The sequence below is a fragment of the Narcine bancroftii genome, chromosome 2 (genome assembly GCF_036971445.1).
Source record: "Narcine bancroftii isolate sNarBan1 chromosome 2, sNarBan1.hap1, whole genome shotgun sequence".
NCBI lineage: Eukaryota > Metazoa > Chordata > Chondrichthyes > Torpediniformes > Narcinidae > Narcine > Narcine bancroftii.
Genome location: NC_091470.1, coordinates 199,604,089 through 199,625,484, shown reverse-complemented (window position 1 = coordinate 199,625,484; position 21,396 = coordinate 199,604,089). Strand labels below are relative to the sequence as shown.

Here is a 21,396-nt window from a genome sequence, read left to right as displayed (position 1 = left end):
GACCCCTTGTGGGTATCCTTGGGTAGTGATGAGGAGCTGTCGCTCCAGTTTGGATCCTTCCTGCTTCCCAGCGTAGGAGCTAGAAGTGATCTGATTCCAGGAGGTTAATTTGAATATAGCACGGTAACAGGCCCTTCCGGCCCACAAGTCTGTGTTGCCCAATTACACCCAATGGACCTACAACCCCAGTACATTTTGAAGGGTGGGAAGAAATAATTTTAATTTAATTCACCACACAGTGGAAGCCGATTCTGGCCATTTAAACCAGTGCCACTCAATTACACCCAACTTAACCTACCACCCCATACGTTTTGGGAGGGTGGAGGAAACCCAGACACATGTGAATGTACAAACTCCTTACAGACAGTGCCGGATTCGTACCCTAGTCGTTGGCGCTCTAAGAGCATCACGCTCATTGTGCCGGTATTAAATATTTCTCCAGGATAGAAAACACAAGAGGGATGTTCCCAAATCTATTCGGAGTCCAAAACACAAGGTCATCACTAATAAATCCATAAGGGGTTCTAATTAAATTTAATTATTTTTACTTTTTAAATGTAAACATTTTTAGACATACAGCACAGTAACATGCCCTTTTAGCCCAAATGCCCTTGCTGTTCAATTAACCTCCAACCCCCATTCATTTTGAAGGATGGGAGGAAACTGGAGCACCTGGAGGAAACCCAGGCAGACATGGGGAGAATGTGCAAACACTAAATGGTGCCGGATTTGAACCCGGTACTGTAAGAGCGCTGTGCAAACCGCTACGCTAATGTGCCAAGAAGTGGGACTTGTTCCCATTGAGAATGAATAAGCTGATAGATGGGAAAGCTGGATAAACACGAGGAAAAAAATCTTGATGGAGGTTAAGGGTAGAAGGCAGCTGGCAGAGAAGGGCTAAATGGCCTGTTTAAACCAACACGTAACCAGTGGAATACCACAGTTCCTGCCAGATACAGAGTCCCTGCAATTATGGTTAACAAAATAGCAAGTCTAACTGATTTTAATCGAGAGAAGCCCACGACCTCTAAGATGCAGGCACCCTGCGAGCTCACCTCTCCATAGATTCGGAACGTGCAAGTGTCTTCGTCGAGTTCGATTGCCGTCACTCCAGGAACTTTCCTAGCTTGCTGAATGTTGGCTCCGTGCGTTCCGATGGCAAGCCCCATCAAATCCTCTCGGACACTGAACTCCTCTTGGAATGCAGCTGCCAGCTGTTTAGTGGTCTGTAGGTAGTGAGTGAGAAATTGCCCTTCTTACGGTAAGCAGTTTACTCAAATCACACGTTAGTCCAACGGCCCCCTGGAGCTGCACCAAAGGGCTCTTGAATGTTGGCAGTTTGGCATGAAGCTTTCGCAACCCAAAACCCATTTCTTATTCATTGGAGTTGCTTGAATTTGTTGGTCCATTTACTTGGTAGAAGGTTTAAGGGACATTATTGGTGGCTAAATCCTTCATAAGAATTCAGACATTAGCACCAATCATATCAAGTTGAGAATTTGTGTAACCAGACCCACATCTGTAACCAAGTTCTAATCAGACTGAATAAATAACCTATCCTCTGCGCTGATCTTTCAACCCCTAATACTGGTCTTAGAATGTATTGATGGGAAATGCGAGAGGGTACAGTTCTGGCTTTGTATTCCTGCACCTCTGAAACAGACAGCAAACATCTATTTACATAGTGGTTCTCCAACGTTTTCTTTCCACTCTCACACCACCTTAAGTAATCCCTTTCCAATCACGGAGCACCTATGGCACGGGGATGAGTGGAAAGAAAACGATGGGGAACCACTGATGTAAATAGATAGTTACCCTCTGTTTTAATCATACCTCATTGACGGTTTCATAACTCCAAAGGAAATGGGCCAATGACAATTTTTCTCGAGCAAAATATTTCAGTAACATTTTGGTCTCGAGCAGTGGTTCTCAACCTTCCCTTCCCACTCACATCCCACCTAAAGCAATCCCTCAATCACAGAGCACCTATCCAGGGGTGGGCAACCTTTTAATTTTTCATTTAGACATACAGCACAGTAATAGGCCATTTCGGCCTACGAGCACGTACCGGGGGTGTGGGTTAATTGGGCGGCACAGACTTGTGGGCCAAAGGGCCTGTTACTAACCAGGCTGTATGTCTAAATTAAAAAGTTGCCCATCCCTGGTCCATAGGGTTTATAAGGTGGTGTGTGAGTGGAAAGAAAAGGTTTTAAAGCCACTAATTTACATTTAAAAAAAAATTTAGACATGCAGCTCAGCAACAGGCCCTTTAGGCCGTCCAATTACACCCAATTAACCTACAAACCCTGTATGATTTCTTTCTTTTCTTTTTCAATCTTTTTATTTGTATGATTTGAACTGTGGGAGGAAACCGGTGTACTCAGAGGAAACCTATGAAAACATGGAGAATGTAGACAGTGCGGGATTTGAACCCCAGTCCCTGCCGCTGTAGCAATATTGTGCTAAGCTGCCCTTTTATTCCCCCAACATTCCCATCCACTTCCCAAAATTCTCCCACTCACTGACACACTAGGCAAGTTTACAGCAGCCCAATTTACCCAGAGATGTGGGAGGAAACGGGAGCACTCAGGTGGTGACCCAGTCACAGAGACACCATACAGAGGTCCTGGTTGAACCTGGGTCACTGGAGCTGCCTTGAACCACCTGATTCCTTGAAGCATGAAGCCGAACTTTGTGTGCTTGTGGTCGACTGAAGAAACAACAGAGACAAAACCATGGCAGAGACTGAATTTCTAGATCTTAAACTTTAATGGCCAGTCATTCGAAGGCAGTCATCACAAGGCACAAGAGACTGCAGGATGAGAGCTGGAAGCCAGGAGGGAGAGTGCTCCACCTGCACAATGGGCCAACAGCCATCATTGGAAGGTTTGCAGCTCATTGCCCACTCGAGTGAATACAGACATCACTTTTCATCTCCCAAAGCGCAGCTGCCCTTTCAGAACCTGACCTCTGACCAAGAATCATGTAGTTCAATGTTATGCCAAGTGTTTGTGAAATGAATCAGGACATTTGTAAATTCACAAGCCATAGAAGAGATTAATTGGCCTGTCTGCCATTCCAGCACAAGCTGGTCCACCCTTCCACTTCCTGGCCTTCTTTCCGGAACCCTCAATTTTGGCAAGTGGATGCGAATATTGGAGGAATAAAAGATCAGCTTAACTAAATTCCTGTCAATCTCTGCCTTAAATGCATCCAACGATCTTGCCTCTGCAGAACAAACTCCACACTCTCACGACCTTCTAACTAAATTTCTCCGGATCGGTTTTAAATTTTTTATCCTGAAGTTGAGCCCTCTAGTCCTCGACTCCCCTTCCATGGGAAACAATCTTGCCACATCTACTCTATCCCAGCCTTTCAGCATTTGAAGTGTCTCTATGAGGTGTTCCCCCAATGACCCCCAATTCTTCTGTACTCCAACAAGCACAGTCCAAGAGCTGACAATCATTTCTCACCTGCCATACCTTTCATTCCTGGTTGTCAGGCTGGTTTATCAGTAGCTTTTTTTAAGTAGCCCAACTGCACCATTTTACCAGGTGGGTGTGAACTGCACCTCAAGGCTACGAGTCCAGTGTTAGACCCAAGCATCACCCTGTGGAGCCTGCTGGAGCCAGTCTTCTCACCTCAAGGTGCTTAGTGGCCTCCTCATTCCGGGACATCAGCATCAGCTTGGTACGGATGCTGCGGAAGTGCATGTCACTCAGCAATCCTGCACGCTTCACGGTCGACTCGTTTATGGACTGCAAGAGATCGGCAAGATACTGGTTACACCAAAGTGCACGCTCAATTTCCCCGTTTGCCAATCTGTGGCAAAGGAATTGGCTCAGCTCGTGCTCATCCTCAACAGACTTCTTTTCTTTTTAAAATATTTTATTAATTTCAATAACAGTAAATTTATACAGTACAATTATGGGAAAAGAAGATTAAAAAACCCCTGCAAGCATAATCATACAAATGAATTCCAAAGCGCAGCCATAATAAAGAACATAATAAATTTAAATTAAGCAAAACCCTTAAATTATATAGTTATATTTAAAATGGAAATCAACGAAAATAAAGAAAAAACCTTAATCAAAACCCCTTTCATTAACAAAGTTAGAAAAAGAAACCTAGCATATGGGTATCGAGTTATGACAACTGGGAAACTGACAACACAACAGAGTTTTAGAACAATCTTAATGTCGACAGGCTTCTGCCCTCAATTTCTTCAGCATTCCATCACCAAGACCATTGATGGCGGCCTGGTATGAATGGTAAGAAAAAGCCACAGAGAGTTGTGAACTCGGCCAGCTCCATCATGGACACCCAGCTCCACTCCATCGAGGACATCAACAAGGGGCAGTGTCTTAAGAAAGCAGCCTCTATCCTCAAGGACCCTCATCACCCAGGCTGTGCCCTCTTCACACTGCTACCATCGGGAAGGAGGTAAAGGAGCCTGAAGACAAGCACCCAGGGGCACAAGGACACCTTCTTCCCCTCCGCCATCAGATTTCTGAATGGGCATTGAACCTCACTTTCTCCCATTTTTGCATTATTTATTTTAAATGTAATTTTATTAATGCTGCACAAAACAAATTTTGTGACATGCTCATGACAATAAATTCTGATTGTTTTTATTACAGATGCCAATAACGATTTGAAATGAAAATGTGGGAAACACTCAGCAAAACAGGCAGCATCTGTAGAGAGTGGCATTTCACCCCAAAGGCATTTACCCAAAATATTAATCCCCTCTCCACAGATGCTGACTAACCAGCTGAGTATTTCCATCTTTCAGTTCAGCGTTGCCACATATGCAGTGTTTGGTTCTTCCACAAATATTTACACCTCCCCTGGGGCCATGTTTTCTCTTTACAAAGTATTTGCAGGTGCTAGGCTCCAAAATTTGCTATTCTCCATCCCATTCCCTTGCTGACATGTCTGTCCATGGTCTCATTCCCTGCCAGACAGAGACCACCTGTAAATTGGAGGAACAACACCTCATCTTCTGACTGGGTTACCCTCCAATTGGATGGCGTTAATATCGACTTCTCTGGCTTTCGTTAAACACCACCCCTCCCCATCTCTGTCTCTCAATTCGGTATCCTTTCGTACAGACATGATCAATTCTACCTAGTCCCTTATCGCATCCAATTTACACCTTTTGTTGGTCTGGATTCCTACCCCATTGTTTGAATTCTGAGACTTTCTGATACATCTTGCTTCTGCCTTATAAGTGCTTTATCCTTGAAGGAGGGCTCAGGTCCGAAACGTTGGCAACATTTGTCTTGAGTCGCTGTAAAGACTGGCTGAGCTCCTCTAGTATTTCAGTGTGTTTTTGCTACAATCATCAACGGCCTTTTATTGGAGCCTGAAGACCTGAAGCACTGCTGCCTGGGCTGGAGTATTTGCTTCACTGGCTCCATTTACTTACTCCTGCCCTCTACCTCCTTCACAGGCCTTCCTTTTCCTTCCCTCTCAATCTTCTGAGCCATTACTCCCTCTTTCAATGTGAACAGAAGGTCACCTGAGCCGCTTTCAGGTGGCCAGAATACCTCAACGTAAAGCCACCTAAAATACCCGAATGCGGTTGTTGGGAGGCCACCTGAAAGCAGAGAACACTGACCCGAGGAGTACTTACCCAACCCTCCTCGGGGAGGTGTATTCTCTGCTTCCGAGCGCTCCCCTTAGGCACCAGAAAGCGGGCAAGACTACACCCACAGTTGACAGGAGCTGGTGTTTGCTCCCTGGCGCCTCTCCCCACTGCGGACCTTTCAGATGCCAAAACTGCGCCTTCAGTGCTGCCACCTGAATGCTGATTTGCAAACACCCACAGCCGGCTCCGGAGCCACATTCTCCCAGCTATTTCACCTGAAAGTGGCTCTGGTCACATTGCAGCCTGTGATTTTTTTTTACCGCCACCTCTGACCTGCAGAGGACTAGTTAAGCAATTTGACTGATAACAGACATTCAGTACTTTCACAGGCACCTTCTGGCCCATGAGCCTGTGCCACCCAATTAATCCTACAACCACTCCCCCCCCCCACCCCCCAGAGCTTTGAAACCAAAGCATCCAGAAGAAAACCAATGTACATGTACACAATCCTTTATCCAGAACCCTTGGGGGACAGTGTGTTCCGAATTTCAGATTTTTCCAGATTTCGGAGAGCCAGATTTAAGACCACCCGAATTGTGTTGCCTTATCCACCCCCAACCCCTTGCCAGTCGCCCTGCCAGTCTCTCCCCCTCGCCCGTCCGACTCGCGCAGCCGGTCTCTCCCCTCCCCCGTCCGACTCGCGCTGTTGCCCTTCTCCCCACTTGCCAGATTTTGGAGCTTTCCAGATTTTAGATGTCTGGATAAAGGATTGTGTATCTGTACAAAGATTTGGCTGCTGCATGAACTCATCCTGATGTGGGCACCACAAACCTCAGCACGAGGTCATTAAAAGCCCAGCGCTTCCAGATGCTTAATAAATGGATGAAGAACCACCTCATTAGAGGACATTTTTTTAAAAATTTGGACATACAGCATGGTAACATGCCCTTCCGGCCCATTGGCCCATGCAGCCCAATTACACCCAATTGATCGACAACCCTGGTACATTTTTGAATGGTGGGAGGAAACCGGAGCCCCCAGGGAAAACCCACGCAGACACAGGGAGAACTCCTTACAGTCAGCACCGGATCTGAACCCAGGTCCCAATCACCTGCGCTGTAACAACATTGCGCTAACCACTACATTAACTGTGCTGCCTCATCTCAGTGCATTTATTCTTTAATCTAAGTCTTTAGGAAACTGAAAATTCAGGCCAATTTCCTTGCACTTTCCTGGTTAGTTCCCTGATTTTCGGTAAATCTGCTGCTCTCCATTTCAGAGGAAATGGATCTTTGTTGAAGCCATGAAAAGGGCAGTAATCTGACTAGACGAGACACAGTAACTGGGCTGGCCCTGGCCCAAGCACTTGAACCGTGCAGGGTAAATGACAAAGGTGCCTTCAACAATTTAGCATGAGCCACGCGTCGGACCAGACATCCCACAGAAACACACGATTGTGCAAACGCCGAGTCAATGTAAACATTCGGCCCATTTCAGAGGTACCCCAATAAATTCTCCCAGGCCAAAGAAACATTGCCCAAGCCTGGCGGGTCAGCAGACTGTACTTGCAGGGGTTCTCAGCCTTCAGTGGAGTTAAGTCGACGGACTCTTACCAGCAGGACTAACTCGTTGCTGGCGGCATTGTACACAATGGAGTGTGCTCCGACAGCCTTTTTGAAGTCCTTGTGGGCATTCTCATTTGCACATCTGTTAAAGCAAACAGATCAGTTGATGACTGGGTGGGCACATGAAGAGAAGTTCAAGGAACAAATTCAGTTTCCACAGCCCCTCTCCCAATCTCAATGCAGATTCTACACAATGAGATTCCCACCTAGTACTTGATCTCACCACTAGACTCCATCACATCTGCACCCAGAATGAGGACTTCCATACCAGATCATCAGAGATATCCTCCTTCTTCAAACAACATGGCTTTCCTTCCGCTACCATCATCTCAGCCCTCACCCGCATACCCTCCATCACTTGCACATCTGTCCTGGGCCATTCCCACCGAACCCACAACAAGGGTTCCCATATCCTCATCTACCACCCCACCATCCAAAGCATCAGTCTCTGCTATTTCCACCATCTATTATGTGATGCCACCACTAGACCCATAATCCCCTCCACCTTCTGCAGGGACCGCTCCCTCCCTCAGTGACTTTTTTATCCACTCCTCCCTCCCACCAATCATTCCCCTGTTACCTACCCCTGTGATTGCAGGAGATGCTCCACTTGCGCCCACATCTCTTCCCTCAGAACCATTCAGGGCCCCAAACAGTCCTTCCGAGTGAAGCAACACTTCACTCGTGAATCTGCAGGGGTCATCTACTGCATCCGGTGCTCCCACTGTGGTCTCCTCCACATCGGAGAGACTGGGCGCAAACTGGGAGATCGCTTTGCCAGCTGCAATAGCGTGGATCTCCCGGTGACCACCCATTCCCCATCCTATTCCCTTGCTGACAAATCTGTCCATCGTCTCATGTCAGACTGAGACCACCTGGAAATTGGGGGAACAAATAATTTTCCATCTGGGCAACCTCCAACCGAATCGCATTAACATCGACTTCTCTGACTTTTGTTAAATACCCCCTCCCCCACCACTTCCCCCAACTCTGTTTCTTTCCCTTTTCCCCATCTCCTATCACACAGACAAAATCAATTCTCGCCTCTTCCCTTATCATATCCAATTAACACCTTTTGTTGGTCTGGACTCCTCCCCCAGACAGTCTTGCCTTCATTTGGACACCTTCCTGTTCTTTGTTTATACCTTGAAGGGCTCAGGCCCGAAATGTCAGCAATATATCTTTATCTCCTACAATCACAGTATCTGTAGACTTCTGTGTTTCCCCCTCGATGCTACAGAACAAATTGCATGCAGTGGCTCCCAATTCCTTAGAGTCTCAAAGATTAAAAACAAAACTGAATTGGTTGCTGGATCCTGGTGTAAAGGAGGGTTTTTTTTGTTGCTGTGGTGAATGCCCAGAGCAGAAAGCTAGGAGGTGCATTTACAACCAGCTTGGTGTGATGTCAGAAACCACTTCATACAAAGAGGAATTCAATTCTGCTCCCCACCCTGCTCTACCAACACTAGCAACAGGTTAGGCTGAGCAGGCAGCTGACTATCTGGCATGGAATTGCTCTGAAATCCCCAAAGCCCAGCATCTGGTTCACATTGGTCCAGACAAGAGAAGGATGAGTAGCCAGAACTAGGGTTCACATTGCTTAAACTATGAGGAGAGATGGGAGTTGCCTGGGACTGTACTTGCTGGAATTTAGAAGAATGAGAGGGAATCTTATAGAAAAATAAAAAATTATGAAAGGCATCGATAAGAGAGAGGGAGTTAAGTTGTTTCCATTGGAAGAGGAGACCCGAACTAGGGGACATGGCCTCAAAATGCAGGGCAGTAGATTCAGGACAGAGATGAGGAGGAACTGCTTTTCCCAGTGGGTGGTGAATCTATAGAATTCGCTGCCCTTTGAAGCAGTGGAGACGACCTCAGTAAATATAGTTAAGACAAGGTTGGATAGATTTTTTTTTCAATGTAAGGGAATTAAGGGATTATGGGAAAAGGTAGGTCGGTGGAGATTAGTTCAGCCATGATCTCTTAGAATGGCAGAGCAGGCTCAACGGGGTGGATGGACGACTCCCGCTCCTGTTTCTTAGGTTCTTACAGAGCACGGATTGAGTGTACGGCTGGGACAGCTTGGATATTTCTTACGCCCTTTAAACTAGACTGGTTCCCTGGGGGAGAAACACACAGAAAAGTGAATTTCAAAGATGCTGATGTTATCAGAGGCCAAAAGCCTGAAAACAGCTCGACCAGGGTGACCAAAATTCCAACTGTAGAAGCACATCAGTAAATGGACAAATATCAGCAATGATTTAATGATTTTTAAATCCAAGCCCAACCCAAGGTGAAGGGTAACATGCCGTTAGTCTTAGAGACCTGGCTGTTTCTATCTGGTAACAATGATGACAGGTTTGATAAGCTGTACATTTCCCCTCCATTTTGTGACAATGGTACAGACATCATACCTGAAGGTTACTCTCGAACGCTGGACATTACCACAAAAACAGATTGCTACTAGCTCTCCGCCCCATCCAAGGTAAAAAAAAAAGTTTTCATTAAATTTAAAAAAAATTTAGATGCACAATACGGTAACGGGCCTTTTCGACCCATGAGTCCATGCCACCCAATTACACCCAATTAATCTACAACCCTTGTCCTTTTTTTTGGACGGTGGAAGGAAACCCACCCAGGGAGAATGTACAAACTCCTTACAGACAGTGGAGGATTTGAGCCCCAGGTATTGGCGCTGTACCAGGACCTTAGAGAGCAGGTCTAAACACCTCACATTACTCTGTTTTTCCTATGAAGTTGTCGTCAAAACAAGACCAACGACATGTTCCTGAACACAAGCTATAGCTGGCACCAATTTTCCAAAACTCACGCTTCTTTCAGGTCTGCTGGCACAGGGATATTGTGTTTGTAGAACAGGTTCTTGGTGGCAGTCTTGTTGGGGTTGACAGGGCGAAGCCTCTCCATCGTGACTATTTCATTGTAAGTGGCATCACAGGCAGCGTATTCTATGACATAAAACTGGAAAAGAAATAGGAATCCAATAAATTTAAATTCCCGAGTCACCATCTCAGAGGACCTTTCCTCAACCCAACATACTAAGATCATAGTAAAGAAAGCATGTCAGCACCTCTACTTCCTCAGGAGTTTGTGGTGGTTCAGTGCGACATTGGAAACTTTGACAAATTCCTACAAATGAGTAGTGGAACCTGTGCTCACCAGCTGCATCACGGCCTGGTATAGGGGCACCAGTATCTTTGAGCTTAAAGTAGACCCGACCCAGCACATCACAGGAAAAAACCCACCATCGAGAAAGTCAACATGGAACACAGCTGTCAGAACAGCAGCAATCATTAATTATCCACACCACCCAGGACATGCTCAGTTCTCGCTGCTAACATCGGGAAAGAGGTCTAGGTGCCACAAGACTCATACTACCAGGTTCAGGAACAGTTGCTACCCTCCACTATCGGAGTCCTAAACAACACTCAATCAGAGACTCATTTAAGGACTCTTACTTCGCCCTGAAGATACAAATTCTGATTTTTTTTCCTCTCTATTTGCAGCTTGTTTACATTTCTCTTTTTATACGTATCTTTTTTTGAATACAGTTTCCACTTTCAATAAGTGGTAATTCTGCCTGGCCAGCTGGAAAAAGAATCTCAAGGTTGTACGTGATGTCAAACATGTACCCTGACGGCCTCAAACTGGATGAAGCACAAAAAAAGATTTATTATGATAGCCTTAGCAGTAGCAAAAAAATGTATAATGTCAACTTGGAAACCAGAAGAGTGCCTGAGAGTACAGCAATGGTACATGGAAATGAATAAATGTATTCCATTGGAAAAAATAACAATTTTAAAAATAAAGTCACATTATTTGAACAAATTTGGGAACCGTACATAGAACACAACAGAGAAGGCCTACCGCGGACCTCCACCCCCTAAAATAATAGAATGAGAAGACGACGAAATGAACTGACCCAGTGTGTAAAAGTAGATGACACAATTTTCTTATTTATTTTCATTGTGTGATAACATTGTTTAATGGGTTTATTGTATTGTATATGTTGAACATTTAATGGGTTGGGAGGGGGTGGGAAAGAGGGATGGAAGGGAGGGGGGAAAAGGGGAGAAAATGACACTGTATATTCAAGAGGGAAATGTTTGTGTCTATTTTGATTAATATGGTTCATAGTGTGAAAAATTAAAAATTATTTAAAAAAAAGCACATACCCTGACAATAACTGAATCTCTGCCAAACTCATTTCATATTGGGGATATGGAGAAGATTTTGATCCAGTTTCAATTGGCCTACACTCGCTTCAATCCCTCCCCCTCCCCCCCACCCCATGTAAATATTTGGTTTACATGTAGTCAAGATGTCACCATATTGGAGGAGTCACGTGATGGAGTAGTGGCCGGACGGTGAACTCCAGAAAAGTCGGAAAAAGCAAAGGAAAACTCAAAGGCACAGAAATAAAAGTTAAAGAAAAGTGAGTATAAAGGTGGAAAGAAGATGGCGACAAAAAAAGAAAAATCGAAATCAACGGTAAGAAGAGAGGAAGAGAAGACAACGGAGGAAGAAGGAGAAGGCCTTACCTGTTCGAAGAGGCCCGCGGTGGAGAGAGAAACCCGCACCCACAGGTCGGTAGAAATTGGACTACAAAAATGGCTCGCTGAGCCGAGTAAAAGTGCGCAACCGCGCATGAAAAAAAACACACCGACGGGAGGGGTGACCAGCTGGGGAGTCGATCTCCACAGCCGGCAACGACAGCTGCAGAACACCTGCAGCAAGAAGAGAACACAGAAGACAATGGAAACAAGAAAGAAGAGAAGAAAAGGGCAACAAAGAAACAACAGATGGCCAACCCAGAGGAAGAAGAAGAGAAAGAGGAAGAGTACAGTGAAATAGAAGAAGAAGGGAAAGGCAAGATAAAGGATTTACTTTCTCTTATGATAGAATACATGGAGTCATTTAAAGAATGGCAAACACAGGAATTTAATGATTTAAGAAGAAGAATAAATAACACAGAAGAGAAAATGAATAAAATAGATATGACCTTAACAGAAATGGGAAAGAAAATGGACAAGATGGAAGAGCGGGCAGTAGCAGCAGAAATGGAGGTAGAGGACTTAAAAAAGAAATTAGAGGAATCTAATAAAAAAGCTATAGAGACATAAGAACTGTTAGCTCAGAAAATAGATATAATGGAAAATTATAACAGAAGAAATAACATAAAGATAGTGGGCCTTAAGGAAGATGAAGAAGGCAAGAATATGAGAGAGTTTATAAAAGATTGGATCCCTAGGATCCTAGGATGTCCAGAACTACAGCAAGAAATGGAAATAGAAAGGGCAAATAGAGCATTGGCCTTTAAACCACAACCACAACAAAAGCCAAGATCTATTTTAGTAAAATTCCTAAGATATACTACAAGAGAAAAGGTACTGGAGAAGACAATGGAAAAAGTAAGAGAGGGCAACAAGCCACTGGAGTACAAAGGGCAAAAAATCTTCATTTATCCAGATATAAGTTTTGAACTCCTAAAGAAGAGAAAGGAGTTCAATACAGCAAAGGCGATTTTATGGAAGAAAGGGTATCTTCTTTGGCTTGGCTTCGCGGACGAAGATTTATGGAGGGGGTAAAAAGTCCACGTCAGCTGCAGGCTCGTTTGTGGCTGAATTTATACTAAAGCATCCAGCGGTATTGAAAATATTTATTCCAGGACAACAAAACAGACTATTCTCGGATCCAGAAGAAGCACAAAAATTTGCAGAACAATTACAAAATAGACTGAGGGATGAAGACGTGTAATGAGAGTAAAAATGATCACGATTGATATGTATGTGAGTAAAGAGGTATAAGAGTGTATAGGTATAATGTGCATACGTGAATGTATCAGTATTTAGAGGAAAATATAGATAGTATAGACAAGAATTAATAAGGGAAGGTAATGGAATAGAGAGAATAAGGAGGGATTTAAAAGAGTGACCTATGTTACATATGAAAAGTGAAATCTTTTCTGGGGGGGGCTGGGTGGGGGGGAGATGTGGTCACTGCAAAATCAGTTGACGCTTGCGAGTGAATTCGCAAACCCAAATGGAGAGGGGAGATGTGGTTGTCCGACAAGGGATAAAGGACAACTCAGGAGGGGAAGGGGAGATTGGGGCTAAAGAAGTTATAAATAGGAGAATAAGGAAAATGTTTGATGTTTTAGGAATGTTGTCTTGTAAAGTGTTCAAAACAAGAAAACAGAAATGGAAAAGGAGGAAAGGTAATGATGGAAAAACGGAAAGGGAAGATAAACAAAGTATAAAATGGCTACGTTGAACTATATGACTTTAAATATTAATGGAATACATTACCAAATTAAAAGGAAAAAACTGCTAAATTTACTGAAAAAAGAAAAAATTGATATAGCATTTGTCCAAGAAACACACTTAACTGAATTGGAGCACAAGAAATTAAAGAGAGATTGGGTAGGACATGTAACAGCAGCATCGTATAATTCAAAAGCAAGAGGAGTGGCTATATTAATTAGTAAAAATGTGCCATTTAAAATAGAAGAGGAAATAATAGATCCAGCAGGGAGATATGTAATGATAAAATGTCAGATATATTCGGAGTTTTGGAATCTACTCAATGTATATTCACCTAATGAAGAAGATCAAAAGTTTATGCAAGATATCTTTTTGAAGGTAGCTAATACGCAAGGGAACATACTAATAGGAGGGGATTTCAACCTGAATTTGGATTCAAATATGGATAAAACTGGGAAAAAAATTAACAGAAAGAACAAAGTAACCAAATTTATAATTAAATCAATGCAAGAAATGCAACTTTTGGATATATGGAGGAAACAAAACCCAAAAGAAAAGGAATATTCATATTACTCGGGTAGACATAAAACATACTCAAGAATAGACCTATTTTTGTTATCAGCTAGTATGCAAGATAGAGTAAGAAAAACAGAATATAAAGCTAGAATACTATCGGACCATTCACCCTTAATATTGACAGTAAAGCTAGAGGACATCCCTCCAAGAATGTATAGATGGAGATTAAACCCCGTGCTACATAAAAGGCAGGATTTTAGAGAATTTATTGAAAAACAATTAAAAATGTATTTTGAAATAAATACGGAATCAGTGGAAGATAAGTTTATACTATGGGATGCAATGAAAGCATTCATTAGAGGGCAAATAATAAGTTATGTAACCAAGATGAAGAAGGACTATAATCAGGAAACAGACCAGTTGGAAAGGGAAATAGTAAATATAGAAAAAAAATTAGCAATGAAGGAAGATACAACTAAAAGAAGAGAATTGGCGGATAAAAAAATAAAATATGAAACATTACAAACATATAAGGTAGAGAAGAATATAATGAAGACAAAACAGAAATATTATGAACTGGGTGAAAAAACGCACAAAATTCTAGCATGGCAGCTTAAGACAGAACAAGCTAAGAAAATGGTATTGGCATCAAGGAAAAAAGACAAACAAATCACATATAATCCAAAGGAGATCAAGGAAAACTTTAGAGAATTCTATGAACAATTATACCAAACTGAAAACGAAGGGAAAGAAGGGAAAATAGATGAATTTTTGACTAAAATTGAACTACCAAAACTACAAATAGAGGAACAAAATAAATTAACAGAACCATTTGGAACAGTAGAAATACAAGAGATAATAAAAAAATTTCCAAATAATAAGACACCAGGAGAGGATGGATTTCCAATAGAATTCTACAAAACATTTAAAGATTTATTAATTCCGCCCCTCCTGGATGTAATCAACCAGATTGATAAAACACAAAGCTTACCAGATTCATGTAAAACAGCAATCATTACAGTAATACTAAAACAAGGGAAAGATCCACTCTCACCAGCATCATATAGACCAAAATCTTTACTAAACACAGATTATGATAATAGCTAAACTATTAGCAAACAGATTAGCAGAGCAGGTACCGAAAATGGTAAATTTAGACCAAACTGGATTTATCAAAAAAAGACGCACAACAGACAATATTTGTAAATTTATTAACTTAATTCATGCAGTAGAAGGAAATAAAGCGCCAACAGTAGCAGTTGCTTTAGACGCAGAGAAGGCCTTTGACAGAGTAGAATGGAATTATTTGTTCAAAGTATTGCAAAAATTCAGTTTACCGGAGAAGTATATTAATTGGATTAAAGCATTATATAAGGGACCATTAGCGAAAGTGACAGTAAATGGACATGTATCAAAGCAATTTAACTTAAGCAGGTCAACGCGGCAGGGATGCCCACTATCACCTTTATTGTTTGCGTTAGCTATAGAACCACTAGCAGAATTGATAAGAATAGATAATAATATAAAAGGAATAAAAATAAAAGACAAGGAATATAAAATCAGTCTATTTGCGGATGATGTTATAGTGTACTTAACAGAACCAGAACTATCAATAAAAGAATTATATAAGAAATTGAAGGAATATGGAGAAGTGTCGGGTTACAAGATAAACGTAAATAAAAGTGAAGCAATGCCTATGAATAATGCGGATTTCTCAAAATTTAAGAAGGAATCTCCATTTAGATGGCAAATGCAGGCAATAAGATACCTTGGTGTACAAATAAACAAAAATCTCGGCCAATTATATAAACTCAATTATTATCCACTAATGAAAAAATTACAGGACGATTTAGAGCATTGGAAAGATTTACCACTATCACTAATAGGAAGGATAAACTGTATTAAAATGAACATTTTTCCAAGGATATTATACTTATTTCAGGCATTGACAATACAACTGACAGAAAAATTCTTCAAAGAGTTAAAGAAAATAATAAGGAAAATTTTATGGAGAGGGGGGGAAACCGAGGATAGCACTAGATAAATTAACAGAATGGTATAAACAAGGAGGCTTACAATTGCCAAACTTTAAAAATTATTATAGAGCCGCACAATTAAGATACCTATCAGATTTTTATCAAACTACAGAAAAACCAGACTGGACGAGATTAGAATTAGATAAAATAGGGGAAAAGATACCTGAACACATATTATATAAATGGGATGAAAAATTGGTACAACATAGAAGTTCTCCAGTATTACATCATCTCCTCAATATTTGGAAGAAGATTCACGTAGAAAGAAATAAAACAAATTATCAATTACCAAAACTAATATTGACGCAAAGTAAGTTACTCCCTTTTACAATAGATAACCTTTCCTTTAGAGAATGGGAAAAAAAAGGGATTAAAAGAATAGAAAATTGTTTTTTCAGGAAGTAGATTCTTATCCTTTGAACAAATGAGAGATAAGTACAATATAACTGGAGATACAGCGCTGGCCAATTACCAATTGAGATCCTACTTGAAGGATAAATTAGGAAGCAGTTTGAGTTTGCCAGAGGGAAGTAACCTTGAATATGTGATTACAGATACAATGTTAATCAAAAGATTTATAACAAATATGTATATTAAACTGCAAGAAAAGGAGAATCAGGAAACAAATGGTAAAACTAAACAAAAATGGGAACAAGATTTAAATATAAAGATAAAAAAGGAAACATGAGAGAAATTATGTTCTGGAACGATGAGAAATACAATAAATACGAGGCTACGTATGATACAATATAACTGGTTACACAGACTATACATTACACTGCAAAAGTTAAATAAATGGGACCCAACAGTATCTGATAGATGTTTTCGATGTAAAAAAGAAATGGGAACAACAATTCATGCAATCTGGACATGTGAGAAAGTAGAAAAATTTTGGGAAGATCTCAATCAGATATTAAATAAAATAACAGAAAACAATATACCAAAGAATCCAGAGATCTTTCTCCTAAGTAACATAAAAAACAAAGAATTTGGAATTGATTTGGAGGATGCACAAAAAAGATTTGTTAAGATAGCTCTAGCCGTAGCAAAAAAATGTATTATGTCAACCTGGAAATTGGAAGATAATCTGAAAATACAACAATGGTATATAGAAATGAATAAATGTATTCCATTAGAAAAAAATTACATTTAGTTTAAGAAATAATATTGAAATATTCGAACAAATATGGGAGCATTACATTAAATACAATAGCGAAAACCTACCGGGGACAATCATTACCTAAGTTGATGGAAGGAGAAGGAAAGAAAAGAATGGACTCAGTAGAATTTCTGGTGTATTTTTGTTGAATGACAACATTGTCTGACTGGTTTAATGTAACCTAGATTGTATACCTAAAATGGATGAGGGGGGGTGGGGTGGGGGGGTGGCTTGGGAGGAGGGGGGGGGGGGGAGAAAAAGTCACTGTATATGTGTGAAAAAGAAAAAGTATGTATCATGGCTAATGTGATTTATGGTGTGAAAAATAAAAAAATTTTTAAAAAAATATGTCACCATATTTGCATTTTCTATCCACATTTCACGGTTGCAGTGGTCAATTCTATCAACTGTATAGAATGCAGAGCAAAGAAAGAAGCCAAATGGCCAAATTACACAGCAGCCCTAAAGTTTGACACCATGCCTCATTCCCACTCCCTCATTTCCCACACATTTACTCGTCTTTTTCAAGAGACAAAGCAAATGCAGGTAAGTGGGAGGTGTTTGCAGTAAATCGGGCTCTGAGAAGTGCCGTGGAACAGAGGGATCTGGGATTATAGATACATGATTTGCTGAAAGTGATGTCACAGAGAGATAGGGTCGTAAAGAGAGCTTTCGGCAAATTAGCCTTCATCAAACAAAGTATTGAGTAGAGTTGGGATGCTCTGGTAAAGTTGTACAAGATATTAATGAGGACAATTTGGAGTATTTTGTGTAGTTTTGGTCAACCAACTACTGGAAAGATGTGATTGAACATTTGGGAAAATTAGAGGTTATATACATACATATTTAAAATATTGGAGAATTCATGTCCACAGTACTTTGAAGTGGAACTATGAGGAATGCTATGCACATTTCACAAGTAGGTGCTAATTGAAATGATGTAATGAAATGAATGGACTATTGTCTTGGAAGAACAACCAGAGCCAGGTTGTCTGTTTTGGATCTTTTTGCAAGGCCTTTGACCTCTCTGCAATGTGCTCACTCAGTGGTCATTGAGCGGTTATTGTTTACCTAAAACAACAGATTGACCAAAAGACAAACTCTTATTGTTTGCCGGAGAAGTTCAGGGGTTTCTGCAAGTGAGAGAGAGAAGGACATGCTGCCTGGCAGTTTGAATCTCAGAGAGAGAGAGAGAGAGAGAGAGAGAGAGAGAGAGAGAGAGAGAGAGAGAGAGAGAGAGAGAGAGAGAGAGAGAGAGAGAGAGAGAGACACACACACACAGAAGGGAGTCTTGGACGGTGTGTGACAGAAAGCTGTAACCAGCCAGGAGAAGCTTGTTGGAACTGAAACAAACTCCAGAGTGGTGGATGGCTGGAAGTGCTATCTGTCTGATGTTTCTCTTGGAATAAGTGGAACAGAAAGGAACTCTGTGCTAGCCTGAAATAAAGAAGTTATCATCTGGAGAACCCTGATGGGGCAAGTTTCATCAGCAAGACATTGAGGTGACTAATGGTGGTACCTCAGTTGTGGAAATCTGGGAACAACACATCGCTCTCTGCAAACCTACAAGAATCTTCCTTAGCGGTAACCCTTTACCTTTCAAGCACCAAAGCCTGGTGAACTTTATACATGTTAAATTCTGTGCACAGTTTAAGAATTGCCTGCAACCAGTGAACTTGGAAGAATGAGAAGTGAGATTGAACTGTGAACCAAATAAGTTTTCTTAAATTTACACATTCATTACATACACGTGTGCTTAAGGGGGTTAAGTTGGGTTAGTTAAGTTTGATTCTGTTTTCATGTTTAAAGATAATTAAAAACAACTTTTGTTTAAATAGCTACTTATCGTGGTGAATATCTATTGCTGCTGGGCTTTGGGGTCCTTTGGGCTCGTAACAATATCAATAAGATTGAAAGAGTGCAGAGAAGATTTACTAGGATGTTGCCCAGACTGGAACTGAGATACAGGGAAAAATTAAACAGGTTGGGACTTTATTCCCTGGAGTGTAGGATGAGGGTAGATGTGATAGAGATTTACAAAAATTGAAGGGAATACATAAAGTAACTGCCAGAAGGCATTTTCTACTGAAGCAAGATGAGATGCAAACCAGAAGACGTGGGTTAAGGGTAAAAGGGGAAAATTTTGAAGGGGAAATAATAGGGGGAATTTCTTCACACAGAAAATGGTGGGAACGTGGAATGAGTTGCCAGCTGAAGGGGTGAATGCTGGCTCAATTTTAACATTGAGAAAAAGCTTGGACAGGTACACGGATGGGAGGGGTACAGAGGGCTATGGACTGGGAGCAGGACAGTGAGGACTAAGCAGAGTAATGGTTCGGCACAGACTAGAAGGGCAGAAAGACCCATTTCTGTGCTGTTATATGGTTGTAGAAGAACACCGCTCAGCAAGGTGGTTTATTTCATGCATCTTTAATCAAGGAGGGACGGGGGTTTATAGGAAGTATTGAAAGGACTTGGAAAAAACTAAGTTTGAGGGTATATGGTTCAGGCATCGGCATCCTGTGAAATGCATGCTCTTCATTAAATCTATGCCAAGTTTGATGCACACTGTCACGGGATTATGATTTACTTAACATGGATTACTTGGATATTGGGCCTGTGTCAGGAAAGATGTTATTTAAATTGAAATTTAGTGCCAATAAGGATTTAATTTGCACAATGGCAGCTTCTGGGATTCTAGGCAGCCACAATAGCCTCCAATAATATGGACAGGAGGTGTACACTAATGAAAGCTGAAAGCTGCTTGCTGCCAAATTAGATCAGCCATCTCCATTTGCGTCCACACAGCACATCAGAACATTTTTCAAAGCACTTAGGAAATTATACAGTTGAAGATCCAGCACTAAATACTTCATGGATCCTTCCCAATTTTGGAAAACCCCAATAATTATCAGCTTGTTTGTACATGCAACCTTTTCTTTGCCAAAGAAAACAGTTGGCTTTCCGGAGGTCTTCAGTTTAGGTTGAGTCTGTCAGATCATACTCACATCTCCCTTCATCATCCGAACTCTTGCCATCCACCATCCGCATGGCTCATGCTCATTGGCTCTTGAATATACCTGGAACATCATCAAAGTTACATTTGGTGATCTTACGCTAGTGTTTTGAAGAAACCAAATCCCCGCATTCTCACATTGATAAAATGTGAACAGATATTCAGATCACCAACATCACACAACCAAAATGGTTTGGCTTAAATAGTTTGAACCCAAGTTCTGAAGTCTCCAACATCTGCATGTAACCTTGGAGGATCAAGGTTTCATTTTAATTTAATTTAGACATACAGCACAGTATCAGGCCTTTTCAGCTCACAAGCCTGTGCGCCACAATTGACCTACCACCCCCAGTACGTTTTGAACAGTGGAAGGAAACTGGAGCACCCAGAGGAAACCCACGTAGTCACAGGAAGAATGAAAAAACTCCTTACAGACAGCACGGATCAGAACCCCAGTCCCGATCGCTGTAACCGCGTTGTGTTAACCACTATGCCCACTGCACTGCCCTTTTTGCTCCTCGAGGAACCGAAAGCCCTAATAAGGAAACAAACTCCTAACTGGAAATTTTTTAAAATTAAAGTCGATTGCCTTTAGAATTATAAAGCCAAAATGGTCAATTCAAGATTCTTTTATTGTCATGTGATAAACCAGAAAATGTAATATACATAAAATTTCCTTTAGTCTACCATGAGGCAAAGATTCTCCATCGACAGAAATTGCCTGTTGCCCCTTACAGTCAGAGAAAGAGAAGTTAAAGACGGCCCGAGAGTGTCTGTGAATTTGTTCAAAAGGTCGTCCTCTGTATTTCAAATCCAATACAAATGTTTGATCAGTACTGAGCCAGCCGGACCAAAGCCAGTTCACCTCCAGCAATGAGAACGGAGACAAGTGATCACGTGTACCCTTCCAAGGGAGCAGCCCAGATTCTTAAATACCATGTGACAAGTGGACAGGCGTCTTCAGCATAGTGACACAAGGATAATTGGAAAGAGGGTCAAACAGTGCATCAGAAGCTCACTCATCCAACATATGCACCCAGTGTTGAGGGCAAAAAGGGCTCCCTAAGGGCCCTCTGAAGGCTTCCTGATCAGGCTGGAGGTTAGGATCTGGAGCTCGGGTTGCCGATGGATCGAACGGGAGCCTGTGTGGCTGCGTGAGCGTTGGAGGCG

At 41.7% G+C, this 21,396-nt stretch overlaps 1 protein-coding gene across 1 annotated transcript in view; it reads right to left on the bottom strand.

Annotated features, from left to right (window-relative positions):
• LOC138754966 (RNA-binding protein FXR1-like) overlaps positions 1-21,396 on the bottom strand; it is a 125,282-nt gene that overhangs the window by 29,887 nt on the left and 73,999 nt on the right. Inside the window, exons 4-8 of the mRNA XM_069920057.1 lie at positions 20,219-20,290; positions 10,049-10,197; positions 7,207-7,300; positions 3,642-3,758; positions 1,056-1,226 (exon numbers count right to left, since the gene is read on the bottom strand). Of these exons, the coding sequence (XP_069776158.1) occupies positions 1,056-1,226; positions 3,642-3,758; positions 7,207-7,300; positions 10,049-10,197; positions 20,219-20,290 (603 nt within the window). The remainder of the gene's footprint in view (positions 1-1,055; positions 1,227-3,641; positions 3,759-7,206; positions 7,301-10,048; positions 10,198-20,218; positions 20,291-21,396) is intronic.